The 15480-nt window shown below is 36.6% G+C and overlaps 1 protein-coding gene across 1 annotated transcript in view; it reads left to right on the top strand.

Moving 5' to 3' along the window:
* Positions 1 to 15480, top strand: part of LOC122362099 (rho guanine nucleotide exchange factor TIAM2-like) — a 48450-nt gene that overhangs the window by 14367 nt on the left and 18603 nt on the right. Inside the window, 10 exon segments of the mRNA XM_043263380.1 lie at positions 807 to 992; positions 2218 to 2364; positions 3043 to 3087; positions 6161 to 6217; positions 7749 to 7916; positions 9077 to 9181; positions 9291 to 9369; positions 9477 to 9566; positions 9721 to 9924; positions 12724 to 12815. Of these exon segments, the coding sequence (XP_043119315.1) occupies positions 807 to 992; positions 2218 to 2364; positions 3043 to 3087; positions 6161 to 6217; positions 7749 to 7916; positions 9077 to 9181; positions 9291 to 9369; positions 9477 to 9566; positions 9721 to 9924; positions 12724 to 12815 (1173 nt within the window).

The raw sequence follows: 15480 nt of genomic DNA, 5'->3' as shown, positions 1-15480 counted from the left end.
ACAAAAAACTAGACAATTAGTCTGATGCCTAGCTATTTGAGACTAGTGTCATTTGAGACCGTTTCATATGCAAACTGATAATGTTTATAGAGCTGTGACTAATAATCCTGGCATTTTTGTTTTCTTTCCTCATTTGTTTTGTTAAAAGAGCAAAGAACTACATCACTAAATGGTTTCCCCTATGTTTTTTTTTTTTTTTATTACATATAATGATGGCAATAGGAGACATCTGAGAGCAATTACAGCCACAAAGATCTTTTACTCATTCTGTTTCTGCCACCATCAAACACGTATGATCAGTGCAAAACAGTAATTAGTTAGATGTAACAAAATTACTTAATTTAATCAGTCAAAATGGTAACACTTTAAGTTACAAGTTATCTTGTTACAAGTTAAATTTACTTACTATTATAACAGCAATAAATTATGCATAATTACATGCAAATAACCCTAAGTCAAACCATAATCCTAACCCTGAACATATATAGTGAGTACATAAAGTTAATATTACTCAGTACTTAAATGTATGATGGTAAAACACTGTAACATGAACACCGTAAAATAAAGTGTAAACTAAAAAAGTGTAATGGTAATCGGTTACAGTTACAAAGGAAGTAATTAATTACAGTTTCTTGAAAATGAAAATGTTAATGATTATAAAGGAGTTTTGAGTATTTTCACACACATACACTTTGGACTGATTTCTTTCTAAAATACAGAATGTGAATGATCATTGTGCAGGGCAGTAGTTTGTCACCTAGCGGATGAGATGCCTCAGTAATCTTTTTTTTTTAATTCGCTGACAGATCCAACAGTGGGAGCAGAATCTTGAGCGCTTCAACATGGACCTTTTCCGCATGCGCTGCTACCTGGCCAGTTTGCAAGGCGGCGAGTTACCCAATCCAAAGAGCCTGCTAGCCACAGCCAGCCGCCCGACGAAAGCTGCACTAGCCCGTCTGGGAATCTTCTCCGTGTCCTCCTTTCATGCACTGGTTAGTAGAACACAACAGAGAAAGTTTCAGAAATGTCTCATCCATTTTCTCCATTAGGATAGTTGACCTAAAAATTTTAATTCTGTCATCAATCCCCCTCGTGTCGTTCAAATTAAAGCATAAATAAGCATAGAATATGAATCCTTGAAATAAAAATACCTTAATTTGTGTTCCAAAGACGAACGGAGGTCTTACATGTTTGGAACGACATGAGGGAGAGTAATTACAGAATTAAAAAAGGTACTATATATAGGTACTATATATAGGATTGACAACTAGTGCCTTAACTAGGTATTGCATTCTAAATTCAAAATATTGGACAGGGTTTTTTTCACCCATCCTCTTCAGACTTCATGCACACACAGGTTGCCAGATTGACGACACCAACAGGAATAAAGACAATGAATGAAATTAAATATTATGTGCTTTCCACTAGCTGGCAACCCGGGGTGCTGAAATACAATTTGGTAAACTTACAGTGAATGGGTTTCAATAACCAAAACAAACACAGACATTCCAGCCCAGAACACACTTTTTCAAAGAAAAATAACTGACTGTAGCATTGTTTTTCAGGTAAAGAAGTATACTAACTAAGCATGTTTCTTAAATATCTGCAAACATATTGGGTTTGGGCAAAAAAATAAAAAAATGAAAAAATAAGACTAAAGTACTAAGCAGAGAACTGCGTAGCTGTGAAGTCATCTCATGCAGTATTGCAAATTCTGTGATGAAATCAAAACAACAGTATAATTGTAATAATAGACATTATATTAAAATAAGCTTAAAATATAATGTACTTGCTGTTTTTGTTGCAAAATGTTAACATACATAATTGGTTAAGAATGTGGGAGACTGACTCGACTGTCATGCGCGTTGCTTGATGGAAGCGGGTGGTTACTGCTGAGCTCTTTTGGCACAATTCACAATTTCTATGGCAACAACCGCTCTCCCTCTCATTGATTGATGGATCAGGGCTGTGGGGTATTCTAGCTGTTGACAGGGAATTCAGCTATTATACTGCTTTTTTAAATTATACTGACAGGTTTACGTTATTGGAAAAAAATGTCTTTACTGAAAATTGATTGAAAAATTGAAAATTGAAAAATGATTTAAACTTTTAAAAGCTAAAATTGCTATGAGAGAGAGCTATTACACTTCATTTGGAACATTTCATTTTCGAAAATCGAATACTTTTATCACAGCCGGTCTCTTTGCTGTCATGCAGATCTGCTCCAGAGATGAAGCCACAATGCGAAAGCGCTCTCTGTCTCTGTCCCACCGAGGTCGCAGTAAGAAAGGGGTCTTTTCATCCCTCAAGGGCCTGGATACTCTTACCAAGCGAGGTCACGAAAAAAAGTCTTCTGTCTCACAGGTACTACACCCACACTCTGTCTGGTTTAAACGGTCGTGACTGTGTGCTGTAACGCAAGTGCTTGGAAAGTGCATTTGCATATCAATTTTTCTACCTTTTATGTTTTGCAACTCATGCGTCATGCTGGTGGGAAATTCCTCCCACAGGTGCAAATAACAGGACTTTGATAAAGAGAGACTCTCTAAAGGTAGTAATTACAGAGCTGGCAGGATTAAAAATGTTGTTCGTTCTCCCATCTCCTCCTCCTTTCTCAGAAATGCAGCAAGATAATAAAGAGGGCTATTTTCAGAGGTGCACACTCATATCTGGTTACCAAGTGTAAAGCCTTGAGACATCGATGAAGCCAGTGATGTTTCCTCCCGGTTGAGATCTTAATGCTCTGTGCTAATAATAGTGGTAAATTAGCAGTTAAGGAACTGCGCTGGGCTGTTTGTTTAAATCTAGAGAGGGTTGACCCATGAGCCAGAGAATTTTATAGATTTTCTGTCATGAGCGTGCCCTTGAGCAAGGCATTTAACGCCAAGTTGTTGCTGGGGGACTGTCTCTACAATTAGAGTACACTGTGTTGTTTGGAATAAAAAGTGGCAACTAAGTAAGTCGCTAATGCTTGTTTTGGTGAGTTTGTTTCACCTAGTAAACCGTCTTAGTCCAAATAAAAATTTGTCTTTTTATTTAAAGGATGTCATTGATTTGAGCTGCTGTTCTTACAGCGGTCTTCCTCAGGTAAGGGTTACTAGTCTTGCTTAGACTAGCATGGCTCCTTGTAGAAATATAAATGCTTCTTTAGTTCGACCCCCTGACGCCCTACGAACAATAACTGTATTCCAAAATTATCCCACTTTATATTAGGTGGTTAGCTATAGTGTACATATTGCATTCATGTTGAGTGCTGCTACTGAGGTTGGATATGGTTAGGGTTAGGGACATATTTGGTGGAATGGTTAAGTGTTGGTTAAGGGTAGGGCCAACAGTGTAATTACAGATGTATTTACAGAAATTAATTGCAGCTGTAATCTCCTGCTGTTTTTTCACGAGCGTAAAACGTGTACGTGCACAATAAGTACAATTTAAAGACACTTAATATAAAGTGGGTTCCAAAAACTAGTAAGCTGCCTACCTAGAAAACACTTCAAGGCGTTTAAGTTTGCAGATTGCACATGCCATTCTCATTTAAAGCAATTGACTAGATTTCCAAAAAAAATACACCTCTAATTGTTCTTATACACCTTAATTCAATTTAGTTGATTCCTTGAAATATTCGTAAGGAGAACAGCTGAAAGGATAATATTGTTGCAGCCTCTAAAAATCTGAGTAAACCAATTATTCGTTGCAAGCACAGATTTTATTTACTCCACTAATTTCTTTTCAGAATAAAAGAATTTCCTGTCCAAGCTACCACTTTCGTTCCCTGTAATCACTCTGTACATTTCTACACATGGTGGTGACCTTCCCTGAGGTCAGTAGCTTCTGGGAAACCATCTTAAAAATTTAGCTTGCTAGATTTACTGTGCCAAAAGAAAGTGCTGAAAGATTTGCACAAATTTTGGTTTATGCTTTTTCTGGACATTAATTATATGGGAAAATCACCACTAAAAATGTGTCTCCAAATGAGGTTCGTATGCAGTTAGGTCTTCTGTTGTAGTAAACAGCTCTCTATGTAGAAAGTAGATGGCATGACATTTCATGTTGATTTCTTAAGTGACGAACAAGTGATCCCAAATCAGAGTTCTTACGCATAAAGAACCCACCGGCAGAAATCAGCTATGAGTCTGTGCAAAAAATGCCACCGAAAATAAAATTAAAAAATGCTCCAGATTTTATAATCTATTTATTTTTTTATGTTACAATATGCAAGATATTTCATATATTTTTACACTAGACCTAAATAGGAGTTAAGACACTGCAGTGATGAATAAAAAATAATATTTCACATAAATTATCAATATGTTGTTTTATGGTCTAAAAAGGCACTGAAAGTCAATTCCATAGGACATATTTTGGCTCTTAATAAAAGGTTAAAAATGTAATGTCTGCCACTAAGTGAATCCAGTAGTATCTTAAATGAGCGAAAGGCAAAAAAGTGACATGACATGAAGTCCCTGTCCCTCCCTGACATGTGTCATGTAATGAGAGATCCTGTCGGCTTGGCTAACGAGCCCCAATTTCATTTCGCACCACAGAAGGCAGAGGTGTGGAGACAGACAGAGGAAGAAATGTATTATGAATTATTAAAAGCCATATGTGGTAAATTGCAGCCTGCTGTACTGTACCCTGCAGCGACACACAGATGGTTGGTATAAGAGCCCTATGCTAAGTGCTAAATATTAAACAGGCCAACCTTTTGCTAAAGATGCTGTGGTAGCCATCAAACCAAAGTGTCTTTTTTTGATTCTCTTCCCCTCTTTGTCTCTCACTCAGCTTGAGAACATCAGTCAGTCTTTAAGCCTATGTTTGGCTTTGCTTAGAAGCGAATCATTAGTTCTTCATCTCTGACAGTAATCCTGTTTAGACTTTAAAATTGCGTCCCCAGTCACTAGGCCCTCCTAACAGTTACTTAATAAGATGAAATAGGCCCAAGGCGATTATGTAATTATACATTAAATGTATTCACTACCTTTTAAAAGTATGGTCAGTGAGAATTGTTAACCTAAGAAATTAGTAATGAGCATGGATGCATTGAATGAATCAAAAGTGACTTGAAGTCTTAGTGTTACAATATTCAGAAGCACACCTGTTTTCAACATTAATCATAATTAAAATGCTTCTTGAGCAACAAATAAGCAAATTCGTCATGTGTAGAATCATGTGACACTGAAGAGTAATGGCTGCTGAAAAAAAAAAAATTTGAAACTTATTTTAAAGTTATAATACATACATTTATACAAATTTAAATCATATTGTACTATAGTACAATCTTTTTGTTTATACCATTTGATCATCTATGTGTTCTCATATTCATATTGAATTACATTAATTTACTCTATAAAGATTTTTACGTCTTTATCTTTTTCCGTTTGTATAAAGATATAAAAAGTAGGGCTGCTCCAGATACAGATATAGTTTAATATAAACTATACAAGTATAGTTTATGATCTTTATTCACTGACTGGCTTTTTTTTTTTTTTTTTCTGTTTCTTCAGTTTGACAAATATTAATTTTGCTCTCGGTGTGAATAGACAATTCGTCTTTGCGTCATTTTGTTTATTTGCATTACGCTTGAAGTGAAAAGGCCTCAGAAAAAGTTTCTCATTTCGTATGCTAAGAGGTTGTTTACACAGAAGACTTGGAGGCAAATCAGAAAATAAATAAGTAAATAAATAAAAATAAATCTAGCCTGTTTTTATAGCCCGAGGAGAGGATTGAAAAAGATGAGAAAAAAATTAACATTATAAGTGGGCCTCATGCAGGGAAAATCTAAAAACGTATGGGACTTCTATAGCTGACCATCCATGGCTATAAAAAGGACTTGCAGATGAGGAACATCATAAGCAATCTGCCATAAAAAGCCTCCACAAAAGTATAAATCACAGACTAAAAGTCTTGCATTAAACATTCAGCATGACCGTTCTTCCTGTACTAACCAGCTCTATTCTGCCAGCGAAGTCTCGAAGCTTTTGTTTAAGATCAAAATAGATTCACTACAGGAAACTTGCTTGGCTGAAGTTTTTTTTTTTTTAGAAACAAAATGATAGTTTGTCTGCTGTAGTGTTTGTAACCATGGCTCTGTTCCGTCTGACAAAATGTGACTAAGAGTTTTATGAGACTGCAGTGATTTGTTTTTTCCTCCTCGTTTCAGGTCTTTGACTCTGACGCTGAAGGGCATCTAAATACTATTCCTCCTTGTAGTTTTGAGGTATGTTGTGTAAAAAAAACTCAAGCTTGATTATATGTTGAAAATACATTTGTAAAACACGGATATTGACATACCTTCACATCTTACATGTACAAAATATATTAGTCAAGTCTTTTCGTTCACTGTGTATGTATTGCTCACATTTTGATTAGTAATGTTGCTAGTTGAGAAGCCCCTTGCCCTGAGCATGAGAAGAATAAGTCTGATTTTGTTCGCATCAGTTGACCAACATACTGATGTTGCTAAGAGACCGTGTCAAAGGATGGAGTCTTTTCTTCATCATTCCATCTTTAGCATTCTGGGTGGAGGTTAGCTTCCATAAATGATTTCTCCCACTTTGGAGAGGAAAGTCTGAAGTGCTGAGAGCCACACACACACTGAGGAGCGTGCCCTTGGCTGCTCTGTTGGAAAGTTGACCGTTACTGTGGGGGTAAATGAATGCAGACTGGTCAGGGCTTCGTTCACACCGCTCGCTGGACAAACATAGGGTTGTACAACTTGTCTTAGGTAACTCTGTTTCCCTTGCTAAAAAGGCCATTACTTCACTGAGTGAAATGTGTGGACGGTCTGTACCTTACGTGACATGTTTTCTCTGGTGTGTGTGTGTGTGTGTGTGTGTGTGTGAAGGTGGATAGGCGTGCTTGTTTCCAACACCAAAAGATTTCATCTCCACTGAAAGAACACAGTGTGTTTCGTATGGTGTGACGCATTCAGTTTTGAGGGTTACTCCACTCCAAAATAAAAAGAAATCATTAATCACTTATCCCCATGTCGTTCTAAACCCGTAATAGTTTTGATTGCCTTTGGAACACAACTTAAGATATTTTAGATGAAAACCGGGAGGCTTGTGACTGTCCCATTGATTGCCAAGGAAATAACGCAGTCGGGGTCCAGAAAAGTATGAAAGATATCGTCAGAATATTCCATCTGCCTTCGGTGGTTCAACCGTAAGAAGAAGAGCGTACGCATTTAAAATGGAGCTACAGTTAACATTACAGTGCCAAATTGTATTTCCATACAAAAAGTATTCTGGCATAAGGAGTATTTAGACAATGTCTTTCTTACTTTTCTGAACCTTGACGATGTTCGTTACTTGGCAGTCATTGGGACAGTCACAAGCCTCCTGGTTTTCATCTAAGAAATCTTAAATTGTGTTCTGAGCATGAATGAAGCATTTATGGGTTTGGAACAACATGGGGATAAGTGATTAATGACAATATTTTCATACTGGTGTGGAGTAACCCTTTAAACAAGCATCTAACAAAAACGATGCCTCAAAATGCCAGATGCTTCAGTTTTACTTTGAATTTGTTAACGCCCTTCTAAAAAAGCCTTGGTTTCTAAAATGCTATAAATTGGTCTAAATTGTGTTTTAGGATTTATAAAATCTGCTATTAAACACACCTGTAATAAATAAGGAGGTGTAATAAAGTGGTTTATGTGAGTAAGTAACCAACCAGGAAATTTAAGGCAGTATTCAAAAAGTTTTAATATTTGACCTGATTGTTTCTTCTCTGGTTTTCTTTCACAGAGGTTAGGTAGCATGGCTAATGTTTACTCAATCGTGCCACCTGAAGGCAGCCAGTGGGATTGCAGCCAGGAAAACACAACATGCATCTATATGCCGAATTACCAGACTGTTACCGTCCTTCTGAAACCTCATCACACTGTCACGGATGTCTTGGCAGAGACCTGCAGGGTAAAATCATTGCATTTAAAATGATTTGATTTGTTTTAAAGAGTCTCCGGTTTAGTAACGCATTAAGATTTTTCAACAGTTTACTGTAATTACTTTACACATGTGCCTGTTGTGTCTGGATCAACATAGACACATTATGTTTGTATGTGGTAGCATACTTCACTGCTGAGATAACTTGAGGCTGTGGGCTTCGTTGTAATATTATTGCTCTCTTGATGGTTTTGAATGCTTCTATTGTCGTCATTTGTAAGTTGCTTCAGATGAAAGTGTCTGCTAATTGACTATATGTAAATGTAAACAATAGGCCGCATCTTGGGAAATTCATTCATTCATTCTCTTCATGATAGCTGTTATGGCTTGTCTCACAGAAATGTATTTCACAGCATTTATTTGATATAGTAAGATAGTAAATCAGTGGTTCCCAACCTTTTCTTGTTTGAGGCACCCTTGGAAAGCCTTTCAAAAGTTCCCGGCACCCTTATAAGGAAATAGATATTTAAAATCTCTGTAGCTTTTTTATTATTATTTATTTGTTTCATTTCGAGAGTTTGCATGCAACAACACCTTATACCTAGTCCTAGAGGATATGAGAATACTGTTTACACCAGTGGTTCCCAACCTTTTCTTGTTTGAGGCACCCTTGGAATTTTTTCCCCGAAATTTTGGCGGCACCCTCAAAAGATCTCACGGCACCCCTTAGTGCCGCGGCACACTGGTTGGGAACCACTGTAGTAAATGGTATGAAATATTATTACATTTTAAAATTACTCTTTTCAATTGTAATATTTAGTTCTATTAACATTTATTCCTGTGATGGGAAAGCTGAATTACCGATGCTTCAGTCATCCGTGTCAGAATTCTTCAGAAATAATTTCGTAGCTGAAATGTAGCTGAAAAGGATTACAAATATTGAGTTATCCGCAAAGAAAATTAATAATTTATGCAAAACAAATATTCTTTCATTATTTACTAAAACTTATATTGTTCCACACCAAAATACCCTTCTTTTCTACCTTCTTCGCATTTCAGCACTGTAATCCAACTCTTCTGAAGTCATACAATATAGCTGTTGTTCTTTTACACTTGTGTCTGTCTTGACACTCTACATTTTATTTGTCTGTGGAAAGAGCTGCATCTTAAGATATTTTTGCTTCTCTTAGCTCATGGGCCTGGACCCTAGCCTTCACTGCTTAAGACTGAGAAGATGTGTAGGAGGCAGGACAGAGGTATCAACTCCATCAGCTGATGAGCTTCTGCGGGACTTGGTAGGACACTGATAATGGCTAAGCAGTTGGATTACAGCCCAGTTTATAAAAAGCAGACTTGTTGAACTGCGTGCTTTACACACTTATCTACTCTTCTTTCTCACATTAGTCATATGACGATTTGGAGGTCAGCCAGCTGAATGCCTACACTCTGCACATGTCTAGACCTAGTCTAACTGGAGACTTCGGTAAGCAAGTCATTGCAGTTGGGACATTTGTAAGTGGCCATTTTTAAACTCACGGGGGGACTCATCACACTTTTTGTTGTGCTTTTTTTTTCTTCCTTGTCCTCAAGGCTTTGCTGTTACAGGCTTTGTAGACAACCTGAATAACAGCCATATTGTTGTCAGAGAAGTTCTCCCTGATGGGCTAGCTTTCAACAAAGGTACTTTTCCTTGTGCAGTTATTGCTTTTGTAGGTTGCATTTATTAGGATATGCTGGAAACACTATTTTGATATCTTTTGATTTTGTAACTAATTGCCTTTGGAAGGGTATTATAACCTTTGTTTCCTTCACTCCTGTTTTATTTAACTGCTAGGTCTGAGGCCCGGTGATGAGATCATGGTTTTAAATGGTTGTGAGGTGTCTTCTCTGGACCTGGCTCTGATACAGACTTTATTCAACGATCAGAGTCTGCAGCTGACCGTGAAACGCCATCCACCCTTCACTCAGCACAGTGCAGATCCAGCAAACACACAGTCTCAGTGCAGGGAGAACCACCAAAGAGCCAAGTCCTCGACAGGTACAAGACACGCATGTACATAGCTCATGTTCAGCGGCGCGTATAATATGTCATAGATCAACTAGGTAGTGCCTTCATATTGAATGCATCCATCCGCTCTCACCACTTGCGTACCCGCTCAACTGTGCATGATACAAAGCTTAATATGTGAAATGAAATGTACCCGGGCCTTAGGTTAACTACGTGGACTTACAGCTCCAAAGTTATTTATTTTCCAAGCAGTGCAACATTTTGATCAGTGAGGTCCTCATCAGACACAATACCCTTGTGATTTAAACCAAAACTGAACCAAACGTTGATTTGCATTTCTTTGAACTACATGAACATTTTCAAATCAGGTTCAAATTAGGTCCGAGTTGTGAAATTAACCAACATAACTAAGCATCTGAGACCATTTAGCATGATTCAGTAAGTTATTAATAGTTAAAGCCAAGTCCCAATTTCCCCTCTCCCGATTCACTTAAATGCAACATCACATTTAAAAAAATTAATCAGGGTTGTAACAAACTTGAACAGCTATCAGATGATTACTTCTTAAGAATAAACTGCTAAGAAAATGCAGTTTGTTTACCACATTCTAAATGACATTTAAGCGGTCCAGTTCACTAATTGCAAGCTTACAAGATCACTACTTATATAGTTCTGTGCTGCTCTTTTTTATGTAGCTGAAATGTACTGAAATAGAGGCATGAAGCAAATATATTAGTCACCTACATTTCACACCTGCGTGATAGATGGTGAAAAAGATAGTATCACTTTCTTGCTGCCATTTCTATTTCTTTTTAAGATGTTAATTGAAATTGACTGTTACTATCGGGATCTGTGTGTTCAGGTTTACAATACGGCACTAAAACAAACTCGCTCAAAAAGAATCACTTTTTGACGACGTTTTGCATTCAGAACTCACTGTTGAAGACATTTGACACTTGTCACACCTCGGTAGTAAACTTCCTCCCCAAATTTCCTTCCCCTGACTTCCTTAAACTGTACTGTTGTCTCAGTCATTTCTAAAAGTGATCGACAGAAAGCAGTTTATACAATCAGGAACGGTGTTACCCTGGTCTGCTTTTGTCCTTGACTGGTAGGTGTCTGACAGAATGAACATCACAGCACATTTGCTGCTACATTTAATTCTATTGTATTATCAGTGATTGTTTGTTCTAAGTTACGGGGGATGTTTCATTAGCAGCGAGTATCATGGTTTCATGTTTTGGGTTCCACTTAAAAACTATTGCCACGTTATGAACAACAGTGTAAATATGTAATTATGTGAAGATATTTTGAATGTAACTACAGTGTCTAAGGTAATATAGGTCTAAGGTAATGTATTGTAGCACTGCAGCGTATAGTCATTTGATTTCTTATTATTGGTTCACGTCCATGTCAGTACAGATTACTTCAATAGTGTCTGCTGACTCTGTATTATTGATTATGCAAAATCGAACAAAATGCACGATGGATATATTATGTACTGTGAATAAGACACTTCAGTGTGACATAAAAATCCACAACAAAGGCTAAAAATGAAGATTTATGTATTAGTTGTTTAGCATTTCTGCATATTTCTGCTACTAAAGTACCAAACCTGTTTAACAAAACCAGTTCAGGTGACTGGATTTCTTTTTTTTTTTTTTTTAATTTAAAATGCTGTCTTCCTTTATATCAAACCGCCTCTGTAAACAATAGTTTACATTTTTGCTAGTTTTTAATATATTACTATATATTTTTTAAAATATAGTAATATTAAGTGACTACATGGATAAGAGTTTGCTTTAGGGTTAATTGCATGCGATTATGCATAATAGTTATAGTCAGTATTATATTATAGTCAATAAATGCAATATGTGGACATTGTAAATCAAAGTGTTAACCTTCAGCAGATAAAAAAATTATACAATACAGTATTTCAAGTTATTAGCTATGGAAATTAATTTTTCATTTTGCAAGCTTTTTGGCATTTTTGTTTGTATTTTGACCATGTCTGTGCTCTATTACCAAAATATGAAGTCAGTTTACAAGACATTCAAATTTCATTGATGTAGCATTTCCCGTTTGGTGTTACTGGCCTGTATGACATTTTTCTCAGAAATTGAACTTTTCTGCTAAAGTCAGATGTGTTTGGCGTGTGCAGTTCATGAGTTGCTAGAAGAATTTGCTGCTATTTTCAAGAAGCAAACATAACTTGCAAGAAATTCTAGCGCACTGAATACTTAAGCGGCCAATGCAACAATATTCAGCATTTCATTAAGCAGTATAACCATTTCAGCTGTGTCAGTAAAAACAAAAATGGTTGGTGAAAATGAGGCTTTTCCATCACATAAAGACATTTTTAGTTTATTACAAGACATTATTAGTTAGTGTAACTGCTACAGCGTGCAGGAACCTCTTTTTGTCTGTGGAGGCGCTGTAATGCCAGATATGTGCTAAGCTTTTAGATAAAGACTTTAAGTAAGTTCTAAGAAGAGAGAACACTATACAGTTAATACTGAGACAATCTGCTTTGCTTGGTGCACACCAAAAAATGTGGCGCACTTAACTTATTAGCAAAGGGGCACCAGCATAGAAATCCCATAGAAATCATACAAGTCAGAATTTTAAGTTTTGGCCCAGGTTCTGTTTTTTCGTTAAGCATCACAAAATTTGTGTGTTTGTGTGTGTGTGTGAGTGTGTTTTTTAATCGACAGTTCACTTTTGAACTTTTGCACTGGTGAATTGAATTTATGCATTACTTATTCTGCAATTCCAGTGTAAACAGTTTACTTGTGTATGTAACATATTTCCTAAAATGTCTTTCCTCAGATGTGTCCTGTGTGGCAGAAAACTTAGGCTTGGCGGTAGATGATGGTTTTCAGAATCCATACTTCAAACATCGAACAGTTCAGCACAGCAAGGTAAAAAAAAATCCGTATTGATTTTTCCTCATTTTTCAATTCAACAAACGCTGATGGCTTATTGTTTTGCTTTCACCGTGGGATGCTCACAAATGTCTCCTCAATTAATACATGCTAAATAATGTTTGGAATATCTGAAAGTGTTCGTGGATAAAATTATCATGAAATGGTAGGATTGGCATAATATAAAAAGTAAAAGCAAGTGGAAAAAATAGCTAAAGAAGATAAGTGTGTGCGTGTGTGCGTACATTTTGAGCAGCAGCTGCATTGTCAAAGCTTGTCTGCCGGTGTTCGTTATCACTTAGTAATTAGCCTCTTCATGGATCTTTGGCCTTCACACTGCTTGCTTATTACTGTCACCAGCACAAGAGCTTGTATTTATGCTAAAGGCTAAACACAAAAACATAAGAACTTGAACTTGATTAATCCTCACGTGCTGGGCTGAAGGAAGTCATAGACCTCTCAGAGATGCATGAATGTTTTTGTGTACAGACGGTGCTTTAACCCTCCATGTGCATCGTGCTTGAATTCCATAACTTCCATTCATCTATTCATGTCAGACTTTTTTATTTCGTTTGTGAGACCAGTTCCCCATTTTTGTACATTCTTTCTCATAGAGTTCAATGCAGATTTTAATAACTTTTTGTGGTCGCTTAGTTATTGAAGTGCCGTGGTTTATCAAATTTTGGTTTTAGGAGTCACAAATATCAGGTTGGCGTATGCAAGGTCAGAATGCACTTTCAACGTATACATAATATGCATTTATTTTTACCTTATTTGTTCAGCGACTTCCAAACGATTCATTCAGCAATTCATTTTTCCAAATGATTGGTGGGTTTAATTCATAGCAGTGTTTGTGAGCTTTTCAACGCCACAAAAAAGAATGCATTTGCATTTTCATTCATTGCTAAGGGAAAAGACCGACAAATGGGCAGCAGTACGCTGATGTTTAATGTCGAGGTCAACGTGAAATAGCTAGGGACTCATTTTAAAAGCAACTAGTTTTAATGATTCAGAGTCGACTCTTTCTTTTGAGAGACAATAACTTTATGCACGGTGCACTTTCAGATTTAACACTTTGCAGGGTGTTTTCCTTCAATTAGAGATGATACACACTGCATGAAAGCTCATTTTGAAAAATCCATAATGAATGGTAATTTTAAGAGATTAAGGAATTAAGTAAATCTACAGCACGGATGCATGGATGTTTTATAGACATGCTGTACAAAGTCGTATGTGGAATCCTGGTTTCCAAAGTCCCTCGTGTTTGTTTATATTTTCATAAAAATATGGGTTGCTTGATTTAAAAGTGGAGTGTCCCATGAAGATTTTTTGAATGTCTGCTTGTTTTTAGCTGAACTCAGTAAACAAGCGGTTTCCCAATCTATAGAGATTTATTTTTCTTTGAGTTGCAAGCCTGCTCCACTCTTGATGTGCAAATGTATTAATTAAAGGCTCATGCTGATGAGCTGCACTGCTCATTGCTTATTACCTTCCCACAACAGAATAAATAACACAAGAAAGCGCTGAAAAATGTATGGTTTTAAGATGGTCATAGTGTTTTCTCTCCAGTTTTCCGGATGTCCAAATTCACGTGGACAGTGGCACCTCTAAGTGCATTTTTGCTCTAGTGGAGCACAGCTATGCATGTTATGTTGCGATTTGTATATATTACTCCTTGTAGGCTGTCTTACTGAGTTCATGTTAATGAAGTCTCCTCTTTTGCAAAGCTTTTTCGCTTGTGGCTGTGAGAAGCTTCAGTTATCATTCTATAATTGATCTGCCGAGGAGGTGGATTAGACGGGGGGGAGGGATCCTTTTTATTGTTTGCAGATGAACAACTGAGTCCCTATGCACGTAGCAGTTCATAATACTCCTGTATCTGGCTCCGTTTGCACTTGAATTCATGAATTGCCGAGAGCTGTCTGAAACTGTTACCAGAGGCTATGGGAAACACATTTCTTTCCTCACTTTGTAATTACTTCAACATATTAAATTTCTGTAAGTTGATTAGAACATGATATGGCTGCTGTCACATGACCTTAGATTACTACCTCTATTAGTATTGAAGAGAATGTTGTTTATATGATCATATATGAAGTCCCTATTTCTAGTAGCGAAAACTGTAGTGTTGTATATTATGTGCTGCTGCTGCTGTTCCATTGTCATTATTTGGGGGTTTGGTAACACTTAACATAAGGACTAATTATCACTATTCACTAGTTGCTTATTAGCAAGCCTATTGTTAACACATTGGCTGTTTATTGGTACCTGTAAAGCACATATTCCATGTGCCCATGTTTTACTCTCCTAATCCTACCCAATACCTACAGGTAAAACTAACAGCTACCTTACTATTAATAAGCACCAAATGTCATAGTTAATGGTTTGTTAATAGCCAGAATTGTGATATAAATTGAGTGATATATTGAGTTTAGCATGTTATTCTTCTGGATAATGACCATTTCATAACCATCAAAGACAACCATCTAAACACCCTGCACTGAATTTTTTAAAAAGTTTTCTTTGTGGCTATAAAGTAAGTTGAAAACATTTGTGCATGTGTGTGTAAAATGTATTGTAAATTGTACATCTATATGTATATTGATATATGTAAATACTTTCAAAATGTATAATGTGTGTGTTTGTTTATATATACATAATA

The sequence above is a fragment of the Puntigrus tetrazona genome, chromosome 17 (assembly GCF_018831695.1).
Source record: "Puntigrus tetrazona isolate hp1 chromosome 17, ASM1883169v1, whole genome shotgun sequence".
NCBI classification, from domain to species: Eukaryota; Metazoa; Chordata; class Actinopteri; order Cypriniformes; family Cyprinidae; genus Puntigrus; species Puntigrus tetrazona.
The sequence above is the reverse complement of the archived record's forward strand: the minus strand, read 5'-3'. Positions and strand labels throughout refer to the sequence as shown.